The sequence below is a fragment of the Phacochoerus africanus genome, chromosome 2 (genome assembly GCF_016906955.1).
Source record: "Phacochoerus africanus isolate WHEZ1 chromosome 2, ROS_Pafr_v1, whole genome shotgun sequence".
Taxonomy (NCBI): Eukaryota; Metazoa; Chordata; class Mammalia; order Artiodactyla; family Suidae; genus Phacochoerus; species Phacochoerus africanus.
This window is the reverse complement of record NC_062545.1, coordinates 115,982,316-116,004,387: the sequence shown is the minus strand read 5'-3', so window position 1 is coordinate 116,004,387 and position 22,072 is coordinate 115,982,316. Positions and strand designations below refer to the sequence as shown.

At 38.0% G+C, this 22,072-nt stretch overlaps 1 protein-coding gene across 1 annotated transcript in view; it reads right to left on the bottom strand.

Annotated features, from left to right (window-relative positions):
- Nucleotides 1-22,072, bottom strand: part of ALDH1A2 (aldehyde dehydrogenase 1 family member A2) — a 103,603-nt gene that overhangs the window by 51,685 nt on the left and 29,846 nt on the right. The window contains exons 3-5 of the mRNA XM_047766260.1: nt 11,453-11,557; nt 11,146-11,286; nt 7,316-7,445 (exon numbers count right to left, since the gene is read on the bottom strand). Of these exons, the coding sequence (XP_047622216.1) occupies nt 7,316-7,445; nt 11,146-11,286; nt 11,453-11,557 (376 nt within the window). The remainder of the gene's footprint in view (nt 1-7,315; nt 7,446-11,145; nt 11,287-11,452; nt 11,558-22,072) is intronic.

Sequence of the window (22,072 nt, the reverse complement as noted above, 5' to 3'; positions counted from 1 at the left end):
ACTTGTGATGAAACATGGGAGGATAATATGAGAAAAAGTATATATATATATGTGTGTGTGTGTGTGTGTGCGCACGACTGGGTCACTTTGCTGTACGGTAGAAAATTGACAGAACACAGTAAACCATATAATTGAAAATATAAAAATCATTAAAAAAAGTAAAAAATAGAGAGTAATAGAAACTGTTCTTAAAAAGAGTTTAAGACACACCGAAAGACCAAGTTCCCACCGTGGAACAGTGGAAATGAATCCAAAAAGGAGCCATGAGGTTGCAGGTTCGATCCCTGGCCTCACTCAGTGGGCTAAGGATATCTGGTGTTGCCATGAGCTGTGGTGTAGGTCACAGACGCGGCTCAGATACCATGTTGCTGTTGCTGTGGCTCTGGCGTAGGCTGGCAGCTACAGTTCCAATTAGACCCCTAGCCTGGGAACCTCCATATGCTGCGTGTGTGGCCCTAGAAAAGGCAAAAAGAAAAAAAGACAAACCAAAGACAACTTCTCTGATGTATTTTTATATCTGTGTTATACATCCTTAATGAAGAATTCAGAAATATTAAAATTAAAAACTTTTTCACTATAAACTTGGTTAAGCTATGGATCCACTTTTATTGAGTATGTATAGACTGAGGCATCTCTAGAATTATACTGAGTCTACAACCCTAGAGATGAGTTATAGAAAAGCCTCTTCCATATTTGTGAATGTTGAGCCACTGTTCCATGCTTTCTGATGCGGGCTCATTTAATTGTACCAGAGAGATGGCAATTACTTAGTTAACTAGAATAATTTAATTATTTGGATTATTCCTTCAGAGTAAACATTACTTCTTAAAGAAAATTTTATAGTTGCTTGAAAAATTTTTTTGGTAGAATTATTATACTCATAAGAATGTATGGCACTGATACAATCCATAACACAAAAACTAGATAGAGTGTGATTAGCCAATATGTATAGCCAATGAAATCAGAAAAATCTGAGCTGTGCCAGAAATCGAGGTGAAATTTATCACAGACCTCAAGAAATAGCTCCCAATTACAACACTAAGAGTGTTTCAAGAACTGCTGCAAATTTTATATCTGTTATACATCCTTTTTATATCTGTGTTATACTAAAAAAAATGAGTGTTTTTAATAACACAGAAATCTTTAACAGAATTCAATGAATGGATGGCCATCTTCTAATCTCTAATTTGTATAAACAATTACCATTCACGAACCAGCAACTATTTTGGTGACTCTGGTATTAGAAAGATCAACTACAATGAACTAGTCCATTATGTCCTCCTAGCAGATTCCTATGTATTGAGACTGAACAGACCTCACTGAGCATTTCACAGCTATAATAATAAACTCTATAAATGCCTATACAAACACTGGAGACTCTATAGTAAAGTACAGTGGTGCCAATACTACTTCTCCCAACTAACTTGGTAGTATCTCAGAAGTTAGACTACATGTTCCTGAGTTGGTTATGAAGATATCTAAGCCCAACTACTAGTCCATTATGTCATTCTGAAAAAAAAAAGGTTACTTTACTTCTCTGGACCTCACAATTTTTTTTTGGGGGGGGGATGGCACGCTCATGGTACGCGTAAGTTCCTGGGCCAGGGATTGAACCTGTGCCACAGCGATGACCTGGGCTACTGCACTGACAATGCTGCACCACAAGGGAATGCTTGGACCTCACAGTTTCTTTGTCTGAAAAATGAGGAGACCAGCCTTAGGGATCCCTGAGGTCTTCTGTAGCCTCAGCCTCTCAGAGAGGTTAGTTACACGTGAAGAAGTCTTTACCGTCTCCTGTCACCAGCAACTCAGATAACTCTACCCACCCAGGGCTCTTCTTCAGTGGGCAGAGCAATAGCTCCTAATTCTCATTATGAATGAACAATAAGATCTCACCATATGTGTTCTCTGTTGACAACACTAACTTAGATTAAGCTGTTGAAGGCAAAACCTTAGAATCTGAGACAATTTTTGCACATTTTTAGCCTGTTCTTTAACAGGTTAAAGCTGGAAGGGCGTGAAATGGATAAATAATTACAAACGGCATGGGTAGCTTTCTAACCTTTTCCAAATGCTAATGTATCATAAGGCCATTTTTATGTCAAAATTTGGCTTGACATATGGACTACATTCTCTGCTTACATATCACAAAATCAATAAAAACACTTGTTACAGAGAAAAATCACAAGTAATGGAAATCAATTAACCTCCATTTCTCCTTCAGCAAACTGAAAATAAACTTCGTTCCTTCCTCCATCACAAGGAGTTTGTGGACATGAGAGGATGAGAAAATTTTGATGTAGGTTAAAAATAAGCAAAATGGGGAAAGAAACTACTTCCCCTTGAAGGTTTCTATGAGATTAGAGATATTATAATGGGCACAAAGAAAGTGTACAATAAATCATAATAATGATTATTTATCACTGTAATTAGGATATGCTATAGCAGAAAGGTCAAAGCACAGGGTTTATGATCTGAAAGAATGGCTCCATTGAGGCATGGCAGGAAATAACAGACAATGTTGTGAAGGGGAAAACGTTAAGACCCTTGTGAATCAAATTAATATTGCATGATTCTGCAATAACATCCAACTGCGGGCCTTGAGTGTGATGTAATGGATAGGGATGGGAGACACTCTCAATTCAGAGGCAGAAACTGTTGTCTAGTGGATGGCTCTATAGCGGTTAGGCTACAAGCCTTTTCTCCTTCTCCCAACTATTCCAGAGGGAGGCTACCCTTCAGGAGGAGGGGGGAATGTACACACTTGCTCTCTCCAACCGATTATCAATTATGTAGTCAAAATCTCTCTTCTTTAATTATTTATTGTTAATAATTTAAAATTTTAGGAGTTCCTGTTGTGGCTCAGCAGAAATGAATCCGACTAACATCTACGAGGACACAGGTTCGATCCCTGGCCTCGCTCCATGGGTTAAGGATCTGGCATTGCCGTGAGCTGGGGTGTAAGGTTACAGATGGGGCTCGGACCTGGCATTGCTGTGGCTGTGGGCCAGTGGCTACAGCTCCAATTCGACCCCTAGCCTGGGAACCTCTATATGCCACAGGTGTGGCCTTAAGAAGACAAAAATAAATAAATAAATAAATAAAATTTTAAAATGCAATTTTGATCAAGGTACTCCTTTACTTAAATGATTCAGTGACTCACCTCTTCTGTGAAATAGAACTTGTGGCATGGTTTCCCCAGGCCCAGAGCCCAGCTGTCTTCTAAATGTGCATATACTTCAGATCCACCAGCACCTTACCCTCCTCCCTCTATGCTTCACACAGGCTATTACCACCTCTGGTGATGCTGCCACCTCCTTGTTCACTTACCTGCCCTTCAGGTACCACTGTGTACATTCCACTCCCTTCTCCAGGAAGCCTTTACACTGGGTGAGACGCCTAGCCTACAGAGTTCCACTCAACTCCGTGCTTCCATACTATACACTCAGTATAGTGTAGCTGCTGGCTAGTTTTCCCTACTATTCTGTGGGCATCTTACTTACTCAACTTTGTAACCCCAGTGCTTAACACAGGACCTGAGACAGCAGGTGCTCAAAAAAAAAAAAAGAAAAAGAAAAAAGGTCTGCTGAATGAATGGATGTAGGAAGGAATGAGGGGATGATTGAGAGACTGAGGTTGATGCCTGGTAGTGCAGAAGAAGGAAGGTCTCTTCCCATTCGGAGGCAGACTGCCAAGCCTTCCTGACGGGAAGGAGTCCAAGAGACAACAGCGTAATTCTCCCCACTGTTCCTGATTCTTATCCTTTAGTATCAGGGATGCTAAGCTGGATGCACCATGGAGTGTGCTTCAATGTAAAAAGTAGTCTTATATGTAAAAAAAACAAAAAAACAAAAAAAATTTCGGGTTTATCTTTATGGATGACCAGACAGAGCTGTGCTTTCCAACCCTGTATTTCCTCTAGGAGCAATGGTTCAGTGTTTACTAACTCAGTGTCCACACCAACTTTACAGAACATAACTATCATGAAAAATGAGAATCACATGGATGTTAATCTAAAAACCTGCAGAGGGTTAAAGAATTCACTAAGGTGGCCTCTTCCTGCCCGGCTGAGCAGCTCTCCATAGAGGGTCTACAATGGTTTAGGCAGAAAGAGACCTGGATTTGAATCTCAGGCCTGCCACCTACTTGCATGTGACCTTGTTCAAGACACTAAGCCCTCCTGTCTTATTTTCTTATCTGCAAAATAGGTGCAATACCTTTTTTTTTTTTTGAAAGTTGACTTACAATGTTCTATCAATTTTAAAATCTAACCTATCTCACAGGATCGCAGCCAGAATCATAAAGATGATGTAGGTGAAACACACTCCAGTGCTATGAAAATATGAAGTACATTATTCCTTTGTAATTTCAAACAAAATTAGGATATTTCACAGGGAATGTATGTAACACAATAACGATCTCGTGGTTAAAGGCTAACAATCTTATATTCCAGATTTCACTGGAAAAAGCCAGGAATACAGAAACAAAAATCAAGCTGATGCTAAATTATGAAGTTACAAATGACAAAGCACAAGTGGATTTATTAAACAACTTTAAAAATAAATAAGTGAATAATGCTGACCCTCCCTTTCCCTGGTCTTCCAACATGACACCTCTGGTTTGGCAACTAGATTCCCTAAGCAATGAACTAGCCAAAGGGGTTGTGAGATGAATTCTCAGTAGCCTACAGGTATGCTCAAACACATGTGAACCTGGGACAGAGAGGAAAGCAGACAAATTCACGTTTGCTTCCATCCTTCCTTCCCCTGCTTGAGACACTGCAGCAAAAAGTTCTGATATCCCAGATCCCCAGCTTCCTATGAGCTATGCCTATAGACCTGAATCCCTGTAGAGTCCCTTATCCTGGCATAACTCTCAGTGCACTTTAGGAAAAATTAGGGAAACGAGGATTACTTAGCATTTAAGAGAATTCTCCACTTTTTTTCCCTTTCATAGGCTGGACACCAGTTTATGAGTAAAGGTAGGAGAGACTGCTGTGAAAGTCTTTTCTAAGCCCTGTATTTCTAACTCCTACAGCAGTCAACATCCTTGGAATCTCCAACGAACATGAGATGAAAACAGTGAGGTTTATAGAGCAACCACTTCTACTGCCAGATAAAGTTACAGTAAAGTATCAAACATTATCACAAAATCCAATAAACCTTTTTTCAAATCAATCAAGGTCATCTCTCCTAAGGAGACAAAAGAAAAACCAAGATATTGTTAGGCCAAACAGAGACTGACACATACAGCCTTCTGTTTCACCTTATTTCTAAGATATTTGTAAAACATTTGAAAAGCTGTTTAAATACCTAAAATATACTTGTTGCCTTAACAGTGAAATGCCAGATGGGATGGGAGCAAAAACACCAGGGCCTTTGATCCTGATGATTTCCTTTCTTCATTGAAAAAGGAGAGGTCAACCTAAAAATGCTGATATATGCTCTATTTTGACAAAGGGTTTGATTCTCAGGCTCTTCCACAGGAGTGCTATATGAACAATGACTCCACCTCACTGAGGCCACTCCTCAATGCTACCAATGACCCCAGAGAACAGTGGTTCTATAATATCCCTGAGCTAGGACTGAACTAAGATTCTGACATTTCTTGATAGCAATCGTCTCTGCCTTCTGAGTCTGCTGACCATGGGAAACCCCTGGATGGCAGGGAAGAGTCCCATAACCAGAAGCCCATTGTCCAAAGACTAACACTCCACATGTCACTATCACTCATGGAGATAATTTTAGAGTAGTCCTTGGAAGTCTCATCTCTCATCCCTTCTCCCCTCTCACTGTGACTTCTCTTCTTGCTAAACCAGGCGTCACAAGGGATGGTGCTGGTCTCTGTATCCTCTCCTCATTACTCAAGGCAGAGAACTAGCAGCACAGGCATCACCTGGCAGCTGGTTAGGAACACAGAATCTCAGGTCCCACCCTAGACCTGCATTTGAAGAAGATTCCGGGTGATATAAACACACATTCAAGTTTGAGAAGCACTGCTCTAAGCCATCTACACTATCAGCCAACCACCCCCCTTTCTGGTAAACCCAACCTCCTCAGCCTGGGAAAGCCTGAACCAGGCACCAAAGTTCCAGCATCACTTTCCACTCTTCCTAGTATGCACGTGGGAAGCAGACTGTTTTCCAGAGAACATGGGTAAAGTACATGGCGCACTACTTAGCAGCATGCAAGAGCCGCTCACAAACATGTATTTTCTTTTTTTTTTTTATTTTAGACTTTTACAGTTTCTATTATAGTTGATTTACAATGTTCTGTCAATTTCTACTGTACAGCAAAGTGACCCAGTCATACATATATATGCACACTATATGTATATATATATGTTTGTGTGTATATATATCATTCTTTTCCTCACATTATCCTCTATCATGCTTCATCACAAGTGACTAGATGTAGTTCCCTGTGCTATACAGTAGGATCTCATTTTCTTTCTTTATGTCTATTCTCCATTGCCAATATCCTCCTAGCTCTTTCAGTTGGTGCCTTTCCTGTCATGATATCTCTATCATTTATTCCCTGCGTGAATCAGGAAAACTCTTTAACATCTCTAGGCCCCTGTTTTCTCCTCTGTCAATGAGGATGTTAATAACAGTGCCTTCCCTCAGGGCTGCTATGAAAGCATTTCATTTGGTATTAACTACAGCAAGGATTCATGCACAGACCAAGACCTGTCTGCTGACTTAGTCTGGATACTTTCCCTTTCCTTTAAAGGGCTACAGCGCTGACAAGCTGAGCCACACGACTTAGCACCTAATTGTAACTCTCCTATAGAGATCTTTGTTTTGTGTTACTGGTTTTGTCTCCAAACCTGGCTCTTAAAAAAAAAAAAAATGTCAGAATGGCGGTTGTTCTTACAAATTGTAAAAAGTAATTCATGGTCATTATAGGAAATACAGAAAATAAAGAAAAATAAGTAATAAATAATTCATAATCTCACCACTATGAGAAAAAAACTATTAATATTTTAGAGTACCAAAGCCTCTCCAAACTCCCAGCCCCTAACTTACCACAGCACTAAGCACTTTGCAGCTGACAAACATGTACCTGTTCCTTAGCTCACTGACCTACTGATGTAAGTGGCTCACCCCTGCTCCTAGGTATGGACTGTCTACATACTGACACAGGAATAGTGTTAGATTAGTGACATAAGGCGTTTCAGTCTTTGTTTGAGTAAAGCGGCTGTAAATGTGTTCAGATCTGTATTCCATGTGACTGCTGTTTGTGTTTGGTGGTAAAAACGTGTTTTGGGTGGAGCCTCACGTTTCCCTTTTTCAATGTACTCAGATTTTACATACCTACAGGAATGGTCATCCCATGAATTTTATCAGCCCAGCCTGCATAATACCGAAGGGTTTTGATGACCCCCTGCAAATCCACGTAAAAAGCTTGCAGGAACGGTTTGCCACCATTTAGGGATTCCATGGTCTGTAGGAAAAGAAATGGAGAAAACTTTCCAGTGATACACTAAATAATTTCTGGAGCAAAAAAAAAGGAAGAGAGGGAATAAAAGTGTATCTGAATAATGATACATTGATACATACTTGGTCAACTCTGATTTCCCAAATGAGAAGATGTTTAGTACTGCCCGTTTAGTTTTCAGGAAAAACCACAATGAATACATATGTGTGTGTTTCTGTGCCTGTGTGGGTGTTTCCAGTAACCACTCTCCCAACATATAAACACAACTGGTGATAAAGAAGTGTTCTGACTGTCAAACCAGCTTCTGTTATATTAATGATCAGAGCTGTGTGGGGATTTTTCAGAGTCTACACTAGTAATCCGAATCCATAAAGAGGAGCAGGGACATGGGCTTTTATGCAACTGATGAGAATATAAAATGTTCTCCACAGCTGCCAAGACCCCTGCTGAGAAATGGAATAGTCACGGTGCACAGCGAGTTTATTTATTACCACCAAATAAACAGGATCTCCTCTAGGGAAGCTCAGACTATAACAACTCAAGGGCTGGTTTTTTGTAAATATTTATGTTCACAACCATTATCTATTAAGAGTAAAGAACTTAGTTCATTTAATTAAAATAGAGTTAGAGTTATTAAGCAGTTTTAGATTATAAATACCATTATTTTAATGCCTTGTTCTTAAATATAGTAAAACCATTATAAAAAGAATTACAAATGAACACACGGAAATAAGAAGAGTATTTAAGGCGTTCCCATCGTGGCACAGCAGAAACGAATCCGACTAGGAACCATGAGGTTACGGGTTTGCTGCCTGGCCTCATTTAGTAGGTTCAGGATCTGGTGTTGCCGTGAGCTGTGGTGTAGGTCGAAGACGTGGCTAGGATGTGGTGTTGCTGTGGCTCTGCAGTAGGTCGGCAGCTACAGCTCCAATTAAACCCCTAGCCTGGGTACCTCCATATGCCACAGGTGCAGCCCAAAAAAGAAAAAAAAAAAAAAAGACCAAAAAAATCCCCTAAATTAAAAAAAAAAAGAGTATTTGACTTGAGAAATATTAATGGTGTTACAAATTTAACAAATATATATATACAAATAAACAAATACATATGTTTATAATCTCACGTCCTTCTCTTCAAGGACATTTTATAACACATACTAGTATGAAAATTAAATTTGAGTGTTGACAAAAGTAAAATTGAATTATTCTCCATTCAATGACACAAAAATATTGTTATTTACAGTGCAATTTATCTATTTACTCTGTGTATAAGAAGGAACTCAAAAATATCACATGACCTATTAACTTTTATTAAAGGGAGCCAAATTATTTCTCAGTTCTTTTTAGAATATTATATGTCCATGACATGAGCATTACATTCCCCATGTTGCTGGTACAGACAAGGTCTAGACAGCGGAGACTGAAGTAGAGTTAATAGCCAGAATCTGGGCCACCTAAATGGCCCATCCCTCTAAGTGGCTCATACAAGCTAACTTCACCTAGAGTTGACAGCCCTAGGTTTATTTTCTATTGTGTTTACCTGGGTGCAGTATTAACTTCAGTATTCTGGTCAGGAGCTACCCTACACTTCAGAGGCTATCTCATTAAAATTCACTCCTCTCAGGAGTTCTCACTGTGGCTCTGTGGTTTAAGAACCAAATTAATATCCAGGAGGATGTAGGTTCGATCCCTGGCCTCGTTCAGTGGGTTAAGGATCTGGCCTCACCACAAGCTGCAGTGTAGGTCACAGATGAAGCTTGGATCCTGAGTTGCTGTGGCTGTGGTGTAGATAGACAGCTGCAGCTCTGACTTGACCCCTTGCCTGGGAACTTCCATGTGCTGTGGGTGCGGCCCTAAAAAGACCAAAAAAAAAAAAAAAGAAAAAAAAAGAAAAAAGAAAAATCAACCAAACAAAAAATCCTCACTCCTCTAATGACTTGGGAGTGTTTTAAAAACAAAAACAAAAACAAAAACTCACTCCTCTCATGGCTTAGGGATTTTATTTAGGCGTTATAGGAAAAAAGACTTGACCGCAGTGAGACATATTTCAGAAAAAGGACAGCATTTGAATTTTGTGGCATAAGAATGATAACTGCAGAAATTAACTACAGCATCATCTAGTAAATACTGCCAGTCTAATGTTACAAATACTGTATAGATTTAACTCAAATAGACACTTACTGTACTGAGGTTACAAAAAAAGGAGCAAAACACAATTTTTACTTTCAAAGAAATCATAATCTGGTGAAGAGACAGCACACAGACGAGCATTCCTCCAAGGTATTCCAGAGAATTCTGTTTTGTACAATATCGATAAGTTAGACAGAAAAAAAAAGTGTTGAGGCTCCAATAGATTTGAGAAAAAATGAGTAGGGTTTTCAGTCTTTAATGTGCTCACTGTCTTGTGACTCTCCAAGGAGTTATTTCACTAACAAACAAACACCTTTCCCAATATGTATAAACACTATTGAAAACAAAATTTCTTGAAGTACCAAACTGAAAAAAGTTTTAGAAATAAGGAAATGTTATATACAGCAGAGTTCCAAACCACCTCCATAAAGGATAGATTTTGTTTCCATACTGAGAACAGACCCCTGAGGGGATGGCAGGAGGAACAGCCATGGTGGGAGTGACAGTGGGAAGGTACTAATGCTTCCCTCTCCCAAGGCAAACCCAAGAGCCACCTAATTCTCCAGGCAGACGGTGGGGTACAGCACACATGGCGTGAATACCCTGACTGAACAAGGATGCCCTAAATATTAACTGATCAAATGTGGGTTGTGCTGGTGGAGATCCTTGGTGTACAGCAAAGGCATTCCCAAATGGTTCCAGTTTCCAAGAAATCTGTTTTCTCTAAGAAACTGATCTTGGAGTTCCTGTTGTGGCTCAGTAGCAACAAACCTGACTAGTATCCATGAGGACGCAGGTTCGATCCTTGGTCTCGCTCAGTGGGTTAAGGATCTGGCTTGCCGTGAGCTGTGGTGTAGGTCGCAGACTTGGCTTGGATCCTGAGTTGCTGCGGCTGTGGAGTAGGCTGGCAGCTGTAGCTCTGATTCAACCCTAGCCTGGGAACTTCTATATACCGTGGGTGTGGCCCTAAAAAGACAAAAATAGCAATAACAACAACAACAGTTAGGTGAGGGGACATTCCTTATCTGAGAAAATGATGGTTTTAGTGAAACAAAGTTGCTGTCCCCTTTCATCTCTCCTTTCTTAGTCCTAGGAAGTGACAGAACAATGGGAGCAGAAGTATGTGAGAGGTCTGTATCACAGCCTCTGCTTCTGAAGGATTTTCTTTAGCCAAGACAGGCTAACTCTGGAGAGGTAAAACTAGCCCTATTTGTTTGCCAAAAGAATCATTTGGTATTGCTATCCTACAAGCAGTGTGGTAACTGTCCTGTTGCTTGACTGTTTTCATTTTGTTTGTTTGTTGAGGGTGGGAGGAAGGGCTGCAAGGAAAGCAGGAAGGTCCTTAGCAGTCATGGGAAGCTATGGTTTTGCTCTTCAAAATTCAGTCAAGAAGAGATACTCAGCTGGTCCTCCACTTCCCCATCTGAATCCAAAACCTCTCCCATGTTTCATGTGTATTATGCACTCCTTAGCTTGTTCCTCAGGTCTGCTTCACATATATTCAGAAGGACTTAGGAATCTAAATTTCAATGCAGTGGTAAATTTGGAGTAAAGACTTGATGTTTTCTTAGACTACTTACTGCAAGGATGGCCCTGTCTCGTTCCACCAAGTCTGCAAGCTTATCCAGCAGACGTCCTCTTTCAGAAGCGTCCATCCTCCTCCACACTGAACCAAGAGAGAAAGCCAGGCGGGCTGCCTGCACTGCTTTGTCTATATCTGCCTGTTAGAGAGGAAGAGGCACAAGTGGAGAGAGGTAACGCTACAGTTAAAGGAAGAACCAAAAAAAGGCGATGAATGAACATCAGTAGTGATGCCTGGAAAGCAGAGATTTAGTGCTTTGCTGGCTGAAGGTATTTCATAAAGAATTTTTTCTAAGATGAACATACCTTGTCTGCTTCTTGAACTTCACACACCTGCTCTCCTGTGGCTGGATTATAGACAGGGATCACTCTTCCACTCTCTGAGTTCTGCCACTCATTGTTAATAAAAATCTAAGGAAGTAGGCAAGAGAATGGGATCTGTGAGTCATGTGACAGGAAGCCAATCAATGGTATTATATGGAAGTGCCACAGTAGCAATACTTGCTCTGTATGTTTGTTGGTATATAATTACAGTGGAGAATTTGAAGAGTCACAAGAGACCCTTGATAATTTTTTTTTCAACCACATGCACCCTCAGCATATGGAAGTTTCTGAATCTGAGCCACAGTTGCAACCTACGCCACAGCAGCTGCAATGCCAGATCTTTAATCCACCATGCTGGGCTGGAGATCAAACCTGCTACATCACAGAGACAAGCTGTATCATTAATCCACTGTATCACAGCAGGAACTCTTGAGCCTTTATCTTTCTGCAGTTCAGCCTCACCCCCAATTCAGCAATTTCCTTTATATTTTTATCTCAATGGCGTCCAAAGATTAAATATAAATTCCTACCTCTCCAGTGAGAGTCAAATAGGGAGGCAAGGACAGAGAGACTCACAAACATACAAACCATACACTGAGGTTGAGAAGGTATTTATTATGCCAAAGCTCTGGACAATATCCCAAAAAGGTAAATCGTGGATCAACTGACGGTTACCCAGACTTAGATAATAGTTTCTCTGTCAGAAGTATAAATGACTTCAAGAGGAAACCTGAAGGGTGCTGGAATAAGTGTTTGTCTGTTTTACAGTCATATCCTGAACTGAGCAATGACTGTGACCAAACCAAAATGGTGAGTTAAACAAGTTACATGCGTAAATCCAAGTTAGATTGCTTTCTTTTTGCTAGGTAAGCTATATGACTCAGCAAAGGGAAAAGGCTTATAACTTTCAAATTTGTCTCTCCAAGATTTCTTAAGAGCCTTGGTTTTTTATATAGGAAATGAAGATCATACTAAAATGGCAAAGAAACTAATGGTTTAAGAAACTATTCAAGTCAATTTCTCAAAAGATTTGAAAGATATGAGTTAAAGGAGGAGGGAAAACCTAGGTTAAGACATTAAAAAAAAATTTATTGACATTAAGAGAGAAATCCAAACTAATATTTTTGGACTATGAAAGTTCAAAGAATACACAAAGATATTTTACTCTATAAGATTTATGGCACAGCAGTAAAAATTTCTGAACTTATAATGAGTCAGTTTTGAACAAACACAATAGATAAACTGATTTGCTACTGAATGACATTTTAATAATCACAGACAACAAGGTAAACTGATTATAGTTCCTACACTTTTATTAAATATTAGGTTCTAAATTATTCCAAAGCTTTGCTTTCTCCTTGATTTGATACAACAATGAGCCGATGTTAAAGGAATCTTCTTTCCCTGAAGGCTTTTTGAGATAAAGGGGGAAAAAGACCTTAAACCTGTAAAAGCACTTAAGACAAACATACTGAGCACAAATACAATGACCTTGTAATTGCATAACATTTTACAATTTTTACTATAAATCTGTAAACATGCTTAACAATGTTTTCACCTGTATAATGTATTCAATAAATGCATAGATATTTCTAGACACAGAAGAGGCAGACGACCAAGAGTTCCAGCCCTTCAGGATCAACAGTCTCTAGTACTTCATTAAATACTCACCACAACCCTAATGGAAGGATTTTATTTTCTCTACTAAAGATGAAAAAGTTAAGGGAGGTTAAAAGTCTGAAGAAGCACGTTCTCACCATGGCTTTGATTCAAAGTCTGCAGCTCTTTCTATTAACCATAGTTTCCAGGACTGCTCAACCCAAAGAAACACAACTAATTATGTCTAAGCCTAAATTAGATCTATAGTTCTTGGACTCCAGATCTAGTTCTCTTTTCACCCCATTTAACAAATTTCCTAACAGTTCACAACTCATCAAGTCTGCATACTCCTTTGAAACACAGTATGATTTCCAAGATAACAAAAGAAAAAAATTAAGAAGTTAGTTTCGTTACGGATTCACTTCCAGAGTATTATCAGATTTAGGGGAGAATGGGTCTTGTCAATATTCCTTATTCCCTTTATTCATTTATTTGACTGAAACTTCCTAACTTGGGGTTCCCATTGAGTCTCAACAGAAATAAATCTGACTCTCATCCATGAGGACACAGGTTCGATCCCTGGCCTCACTCAGCAGGTTAAGGATCCATAGTTGCCGTGAGCTGTGGGGTAGGTCACAGACGCGGCTCGGATCTGGTGTTGCTGTGGCTGTGGCTGTGGCTGGCAGACACAGCTCCGATTGGACCCATAGCCTGGGTGTGTGCATATGCTGTGGATGGTAGCCCTAAAAAGCAAAAAAAAAAAAAAAAGTTCATCGTATTGATCAATCTAATTAACATTTATAAAATGAAACATGAAAATGTTTTTGTGATTATGGAATAAAAGATGACCATGCTCTTTTCTACAAAATTATAAGCCTTCAAACTTTTCAATAGAGTTACATTACGGTAGTTTAACTGCAGGAACCAGAAGTAACAATAAAATATAAACTACTTGTTTTCTTATGTTTAAATTCTTCTTCTGTTGTTTTTCTATCTCTTTACTTTCATTTCTCTAAATTTTTCATAAAATAACTTCAATTTTTAAAATTATAGCCTCCAATGGACCCAGATAGTAAATGCGATGACTATTTTTCCTGGCATGCCAATGATTAAAATATTTGATGTTTTTACTACACTATTATTTTTACAGACTTAGCCTTATGACACGTAAAAAATTTGTGTTGACAACTTTGTTGCCACACAGGAAAGCAAATACCTCCAAAATACTTGAAAGTTTTCAGCTTCTCTGAGCAATTTCAAAAGTTTTGGATGCTCTCTAAGGTGTTCCTCTCTGACCGGGGCTTGAACAAAGAGTTTACCTCAGGCTTTAGCAGGGAAAGCACAAAATGATCCTAGAATATTGTAGTCTCAGAAATCAAGTACACTCAGAAATCAAGTACACATTGAAATACTGATGGTGACATATTAAAAGGACACAGGAGTCAACATGAAGGAGCTCCCAATGGAGCTGATACAATTTAAGCAACAAAATAAATAATGATAGTAATGGATTATTACCCAAAGAATGAAAAAGGTATCAAAGAGTCCATGATGACAAATTTTTAATGAATAAATAAATAAATGGGGAATAAGGAAAAAATCTTCTTAATAGAAGAATTAGAACTGATAGCTGTCAATGCATGATGGAATTATATTATCACCATCTGTCAAATACCATAGTAATAATTATTTCAGGCAAATATCATCAATGGATGGTAAAATTAGTGGGTAAATGTATAGTGAAAAATTGAAAGTTTATGCAGTCTCAAGATATCTTCCATCAAGACACTTATTAGTTATAAAGAGGAAAACAGTAAATTACATTGGAGAAACTTGGCAGAAAGTACCTTAAGTGATCGAAGTTAACATGAGCAATAATGGGAAAAACTGACCTTTATTAACATTTTATCTGCTTGCCCTACTGAAAATTAGAAAGCTGTATTGAAATCCCTGAAGTTAGTGGTAGATTTGTTACTATATCCCTTAGCTCTATCACTTTTATATTTATAGATTTTATTTTTTTGTCTTTTGTCTATTTAGGGTGGCACCCATGGCATATGGAGGTTCCCAGGCTAGGGGTCGAATCGGAGCTGTTGTTGCCAGCCTACACCAGAGCCACAGCAACACCAGATCCAAGCCGCGTCTTCGACCTACACCACAGCTCACCGCAATGCCAGATCCTTAACCTACTGAGTGAGGCCAGGGATCGAACCCGCAACCTCATGGTTCCTAATCGGATTCATTTCCGCTGCGCCAAGACAGGAACTCCCTATATTTATAAATTTTAAGTTATTTTATTACTGATTAAGTGGAACTATTAGATTCTCTGATAAAAAAAAAGTATCAATGCAAAGTCACCCTCTTTATTACTAATAAAGCTTTATGTCTTAAAGACTATTTTGTTTAAGCTTTTCTTTAGTATTTTCTTGCTATATCTTTTCTCCTATTACTCTCAATTATATCTTTATTATTTTGATATGTTTTTAAAGTGATATATGGCTATATTTATTCTGTATGAAAATCTCTGTCTTTTAACTGGCAAGTTTAATACATTTGTATTTATTGTGATTATTTCTTGTGTACATATTGTGTGATATTTGTACTTAATGCTTTCTATTTGTCTTGCTTCATTTTACTTTTTCTCCTTTCTTGCCTCTTTTTAAAACTTGATTAATGTTTGTTATTTTTCATTTTACAATTTAATTTCCCTCTTTTATTGGTCCAGAAGTTACACATGATCCTTACAATGATTCTTTCATTGGTTATCCATGGTATTTTCATTCTGCACATTTCACAAGGTCAAGTCTAAAGTTAATCTATATCTTAACATTCCTCTAAAATGATTACAAGAGCCTTAGAACATAAAATCTAACCACTCTTCTCTAGGGGTTTCTTTCTTATAGAACTTATTTTAAACAGAAAAATGATTTCCTATATTTAAGAAGTTTTGTTTGTTTGTCTTTTTGCCTTTTCTTGAGCCTCTCCTGCAGCATATGGACAACAGGAACTCCTTAAGAAGTTTTTAAAATTTTATTCTTATGATTTCTTAGAAATTCATTTAGTAATTACTTATTGGAAGTAAAGTCTTAATTCTGAACATATATTTATTGCCCATACTCAAAAGATTCCACCAGAAGGTGACACAATTCTGGGGAGGCAATTATTTTTTCACAATATTTTGAGGATGTTATTTGAATATTTTCTACCTTGCAACGGTTTTTATGGGAAATCTCTGTTGTAAGTCTCTACCACTTTGTTGATGATTCACCTTTTCTATTTCCTTTTCAGATCTTATCTTTGTCTTGGCCTTTTAATTTTCACCACAATATGTCTATGTATGGATTTCTTTTTTATCTTGCTAGTTAAGTATCATGCTTTCAGCATCTTTGAGTTTTTGTTTAAGTTCTGGAATATTCTTTTTTTTCTGGTTCAGTCAAGTTTATTGAGGTTTAATTTTCATACAATAAAACTGATCCTTTATAGTAAACACTTCTATGAATTTTGGCAAATGTACACAGTCCATGGTCATGTAACCACCACTATGGTGAAAATATAAAACACAGTTCTGGAATATTCTTAATCACTATCATCATTTCCTTGAATATCATTCTTTCTGTTCTCTGCTCTGGAACTCCAATTATTATACATTTTCAGTCCATCCTTAATGTCTAAAGCAACTCATAGTTTTCATCTCTTTTTAAAAATAAATTATGTGGAGTTCCCGTCGTGGCGCAGTGGTTAGCGAATCCCACTAGGAACCATGAGGTCGCGGGTTCGGTCCCTGCCCTTACTCAGTGGGTTAACGATCCGGTGTTGCTGTGAGCTGTGGTGTAGGTTGCAGACGTGGCTCGGATCCTGTGTTGCTGTGGCTCTGGTGTAGGCCGGTGGCTACAGCTCCGATTAGACCCCTTGCCTGGGAACCTCCATATGCCGCAGGAACGGCCCAAGAAATAGCAAAAAGACAATAAATAAATAAATAAATAAATAATGTAAATATAGCTTTGTTGCTTTTGTAAATGTGCAATACACTCTCCTCAGCAATTCAAACTAATACAGGAAACAAAGAGATGGTTTTAAAAAATCTCTCAAATTTCATCAACCAGAAATAACTAAAGTTCACATACTTATGACCATCCTTCTAGACATATCTCTAGGCCCACATACCGTACATGTATAATTTTACAAAACAAGATCAACTTCACGTGAGCTTTAGAACTAGCTTTTGTAAAAGTTAACAATATGCTATAAACATTTAAAAAATTTTTTCAGACTCTAATGTGTATTTGTGTGTGTATCACATAGGTGTATGTGTCTGTGTACATGTGCATGCATAGGTGTAGCTTAATTTAGTCAACCAGCCTTCTGCTGAAAGAGATTTTAAGTTATTTCTATTCTTTTTCTTTTTTTCTGTGCTGCAGTTGAATAGTTTTTGTCGTATTTATCACCCAGTTCTCTTTACCTGGGTCTAATCTGCTAATTTCAGTGTTTATATTTTTATTTCTAAAAGTTTTGCTTTGTTCTTTTTCAAATTTGCCTCATCATTTTTTTTTTTTTTTGGTTTCAAAAATTAACACTTTTAACTTTTTTTTTTTTTCATTTTAGGGCTGCTGCACCAGTGGCATATGGAAGTTCCCAGGGTAGGAGTCCAACCGAAGTCGCACCCATGGGCCTATGCCACAGCAACAGCAACACCAGATCTGAGGCACATTTTGCAACCTATACCACAGTGTGCAGCAACACCAGGTCCTTAACCCACTGAGTGAGGCCACAGATCAAACCTTTATCCTAATGAATATGTCAGGTTCTTAACCCACTGAGCCACAACTGGAACTTTTTTTTTTTTTTCTTCCCCATGAGAGTTGCAATGTTTATTTCAGGTTCTCTCTTTTTGTTTGTTTGTTTTAATTTTAAACATTTTTTTTCTTTTTTATCCTACAGGCAACATGTGGAAGGTCCCAGGGCAGGGCTCGAATCTGCACCACATAGCAACTACCAGAGCCACAGCCATGAGAACACAGGATCCTTAACCCACTAGGCCATCATAGAACTCCCAATACTTTAACTTCTAGAACAGCTAGAACAGCTTTAGGTTTACAGAACACTGAGGTGACAGTACAGAGAAATCCCATATACCTGCTGGTCCCCTCCAGTCTCTTCTATTTTTAATATCTCATTTTAGTGTTGTACAACTATAGACCAGTATTGATAAAGTCCACAGATTAAGCTTCAATCTTTGTGTTTATAATTCTGTGGGTTTTTAAAAATATGTATGTTATGTATCTACTATTACCTAACACAGAATAGTTTCTTCACTATATCAAATAGCCTGTGCTCCACCAATGTATCGCTTCCTTTTTCCCCTAAACTCCTGACAAATTCTGATCTTTCTACTGTCTCCTTCATTGTGCCTCTTCCAGAATGTCATATAGCTGGAATCATAGAGTACATAGCCTTTTCAGACTGGCTTCTTTTAGATAGAAATTTGCGTTTAAGTTTCTTCCATGTTTTTTTCACAGCTCTAGTAGTTCACTTTTTCTTAATGCTGAACAATATTCCATTTATGGATTACCATAGTTTATCCATTCATTTTTTAAGGAACATCCATTCATTTTTTAAGGAACAATATTCCATTTATGGATTACCATAGTTTATCCATTCATTTTTTAAGGAACATCTTGGTTACTTCCAGTTTGGAAGAATTATGAATAAAGTTGCTATTAACAGCAGTGTTCAAGTTTTTGTGTGAACATTTTTGAATTTGAATTTTTGACTCATTTGGATAAGTGCCTAGGGTAGTGATTGCTGGATCATGGAGCAAGGCTATTCTTAGCTCTGTAAGAAATTACCAAACTGTGTTCCAAAGTGAGTGTACCATTTTACATTCCCATCAGCAATGAATGAGAGCTCTTGTTGCTTCACATCCCTGTCAGCATTTGTCATTGTCAGGTTTGTTTTGTTTTGTTTTGTTTGGATTTTAGCCATTCTAATATGTGCAGAGTGGCATCTCGTTTTACTCTGAAATTCCTCAATGACATATAATGTTAAGAATTTTTTCATATGCTTATTTTGCTGTGTATCTTCTCTGATGAGGTGTCTTAGGTCTTTTGCACACTGTTTGAGATTTTTTTTAGTGCTGCATTTTAAGAGTTCTTGGTATATCCTGGATACAAATCCTCATTAGACGTGTGTTTTGCAAATATTTTCTCTCAGTTTGTGGTTTGTCTTTTCATTCTCCTTGCAGTATCTTTTGCAGATCAGAAGTTTTTCATGTTAAGGAGGTCCAGTATATCATTTTTTCTTTTCATGGATCATGCTTTTGGTGTTGTATCTAAAAACTCATTGTCACACTCAGGGTCATTTATATTTTCTTTTATGCTACCTTCTACAAGCTTTATAGTTTTGCATTTTACATTAGGTCTATGATCCATTTTGAGTTAATTTTTGTGAAAAGTGCAAGGTCAGTGTTTAGATTCATTTTTTGCACATGGAGGTCTAGTTGTTCTAGCACCATGCTGAAAAGACTATCCTTTCTCAATTTTAGTCTTCACTCCTTTGTCAAAAATCTGTTAATTGTATTTGTGTGGGTTTACTTCTGGGCTCTTTATTCTAATCCATCGATCTATTTGTCTATGCTTTTGTCAATAGTACAGTGTCTGGATTACAATAGCTTCATAGTAAGTCTTAAAGTTGGGTACTCTTGGTTCTACAACTTCTTTGTTCTCCTTCAATATTGTTGGCTCTTCTCAGTCTTCTGCCTTTCCATGTAAATTTCCATAGAATTTGTTGATATCTACAAAATAACTTATAAAGATTGGTTGGAATTGTATTACATCTACAGACGAGTTGGAAAGAACTGACATCTCAACAATATTGAGTCTTCCTATTCATGGGATATCTCTCCATTTACCTAGATCGCCTTGGATTAATTTCATCAGAGGTCTATATTTTTCCTCATAAAGATCTTGCACACATTTTGTTAAACTTGTACCCATGTATTTCTCTTCTGTTGTGGTAAAGTAAATGGCACCGTGTTTCTTATTTTAAATTCAAATTGTTCACTGATGGATGGTTTCTCACCCTTAAGTATGATATTAGCTGTAGGTTTTATACTGATGTCCTTCATCAAGTTGAGGAAGTTCCCTTCTATTCCTACTTTTCTGAGAGTTTTTACCATGAATGGGTGTTGAATTTTGTCAAATGCTCTTTCCTTTTTTTTAATGGATGCACCCAGCATATGGAAGTTCCCGGGCCAGGCACTGAATCTGAGCCTAAGCTGCAACCTGAGCCACAGCTGCAGCAATGCTGGATTCTTTAACCCACAGCACTGGGCTCAGGATCAAATCCATGCTCCTGCAGCAACCTGAGCTGCTGCAGTCAGACTCTAAACCCACTGTGCCATAGAGGAAACTCCTCTCAAATGCTATTTCTACATGTATAGATAGTGTCACATGATTTTTCTTCATTAGCCTGTTGATTTGACTGGTTACAATAATTTATTTTTAACTGTTGAACCAGTTTTGTATACCTGAAATAAATCTCACTTGGTTGTGGTATATAACACTTTTCATACATTGTTGTTTTACTTGCTAATATTTTTAAGGATTTTGCATTTATGTTAATGAGAGATAATCCATTTGCAGTTTTCCTTTCTTGTAATGTCTTTCTGGTTTAAGTATTAGAGTAATGCCAGTCTTATAAAATGAATTAGGAAGGACTGCTTCTGCTTCTTTTTTCTGGAAAAGATTGTAGAGAATTAGTATGTTTGGTAGAAGTCACTGCTAAAACCATCTAGACCAGGGCACATTTTATGGGGGAGGTTATTAATACTGATTCCATTTCTTAAATAGATATAGGTCTATCCAGGCTTAGCCAATATGAATCTTCATCCTTAGTCCCCAGCATCAACTGTTCCTTCTTTTTGTATCTCTCAGGTCTACCACATGAAAAAGGGATTTGATTGGGTTCCAGCACATCTTTTCAAGCCATTCTTCAGATATAAATTAAATGACTGCCCTTGGGTCCAAATATCTTGAGCCTGGAAGAAGGTCATGCAGTATAATTTGAAGCCATTTAAGGGCCAAGTCCTGGTTCAGGATAACTATGCTAAAAAAGACTCAGAGAAGGGCAGGCAAGAAGGGATGACTATTCTGACTGGGTGTCAATTTGGTAGGTGTTGGAATTTTAAATGTATATTTGTAATGTCTTCGGTTTTGATATCAGAGTAATTCTGATCTCAAAGAATGAGTTGGGAAGTATTCTATCCTCTTCAATTTTCTGGAAGAGTCTGTATAAAAGCGGCATTATTTTCACATCTGCCTCTTAGGGTATTGACAACAAAAACAAAAATAAACAAATGGGACCGAATCAAACTTAAAAGTTTCTGCACAGTAAAGGAAACCCTAAACAAAACAAAAAGACAACCCACAGAATGGGAGAAAATCTTTGCAAGTGAATCAACTGACAAGGGATTAATCTCCAAAATTCAGAAACACCTTCTGCAGCTCTATACCAAGAAAACAAACAACCCCATCCAAAAATGGGCAGAAGATCTAAACAGACAATTCTCCAAAGAAGACATATGGATGGCCAAAAAACACATGAAAAGATGTTCAACGTCACTCATCATTAGAGAAATGCAAATCAAAACCACTAGGAGGTATCACCTCACACCAGCCAGAATGGCCATCATCAAAAAGTCGACAAACAGTAAGTGCTAGAGAGGGTGTGGAGAAAAAGGAACACTAGTACACTGTTGGTAGGATTGTAAATTGGTGCAACCACTGTGGAAAACAGTATGGAGATTCCTCAGAAAACTAAACATAGAACTACCACTTGATCCAGCAATCCCACTCCTGGGCATCTATCTGAGAAAACCATGACTCGCAAAGACACTGTACTCCGATGTTCACTGCAGCACTCTTTTCAATAGCCAAGACATGGAAACAACCTAAATGTCCATCGACAGAGGAGTGGATCCAGAAGATGTGGTACATATACACAATG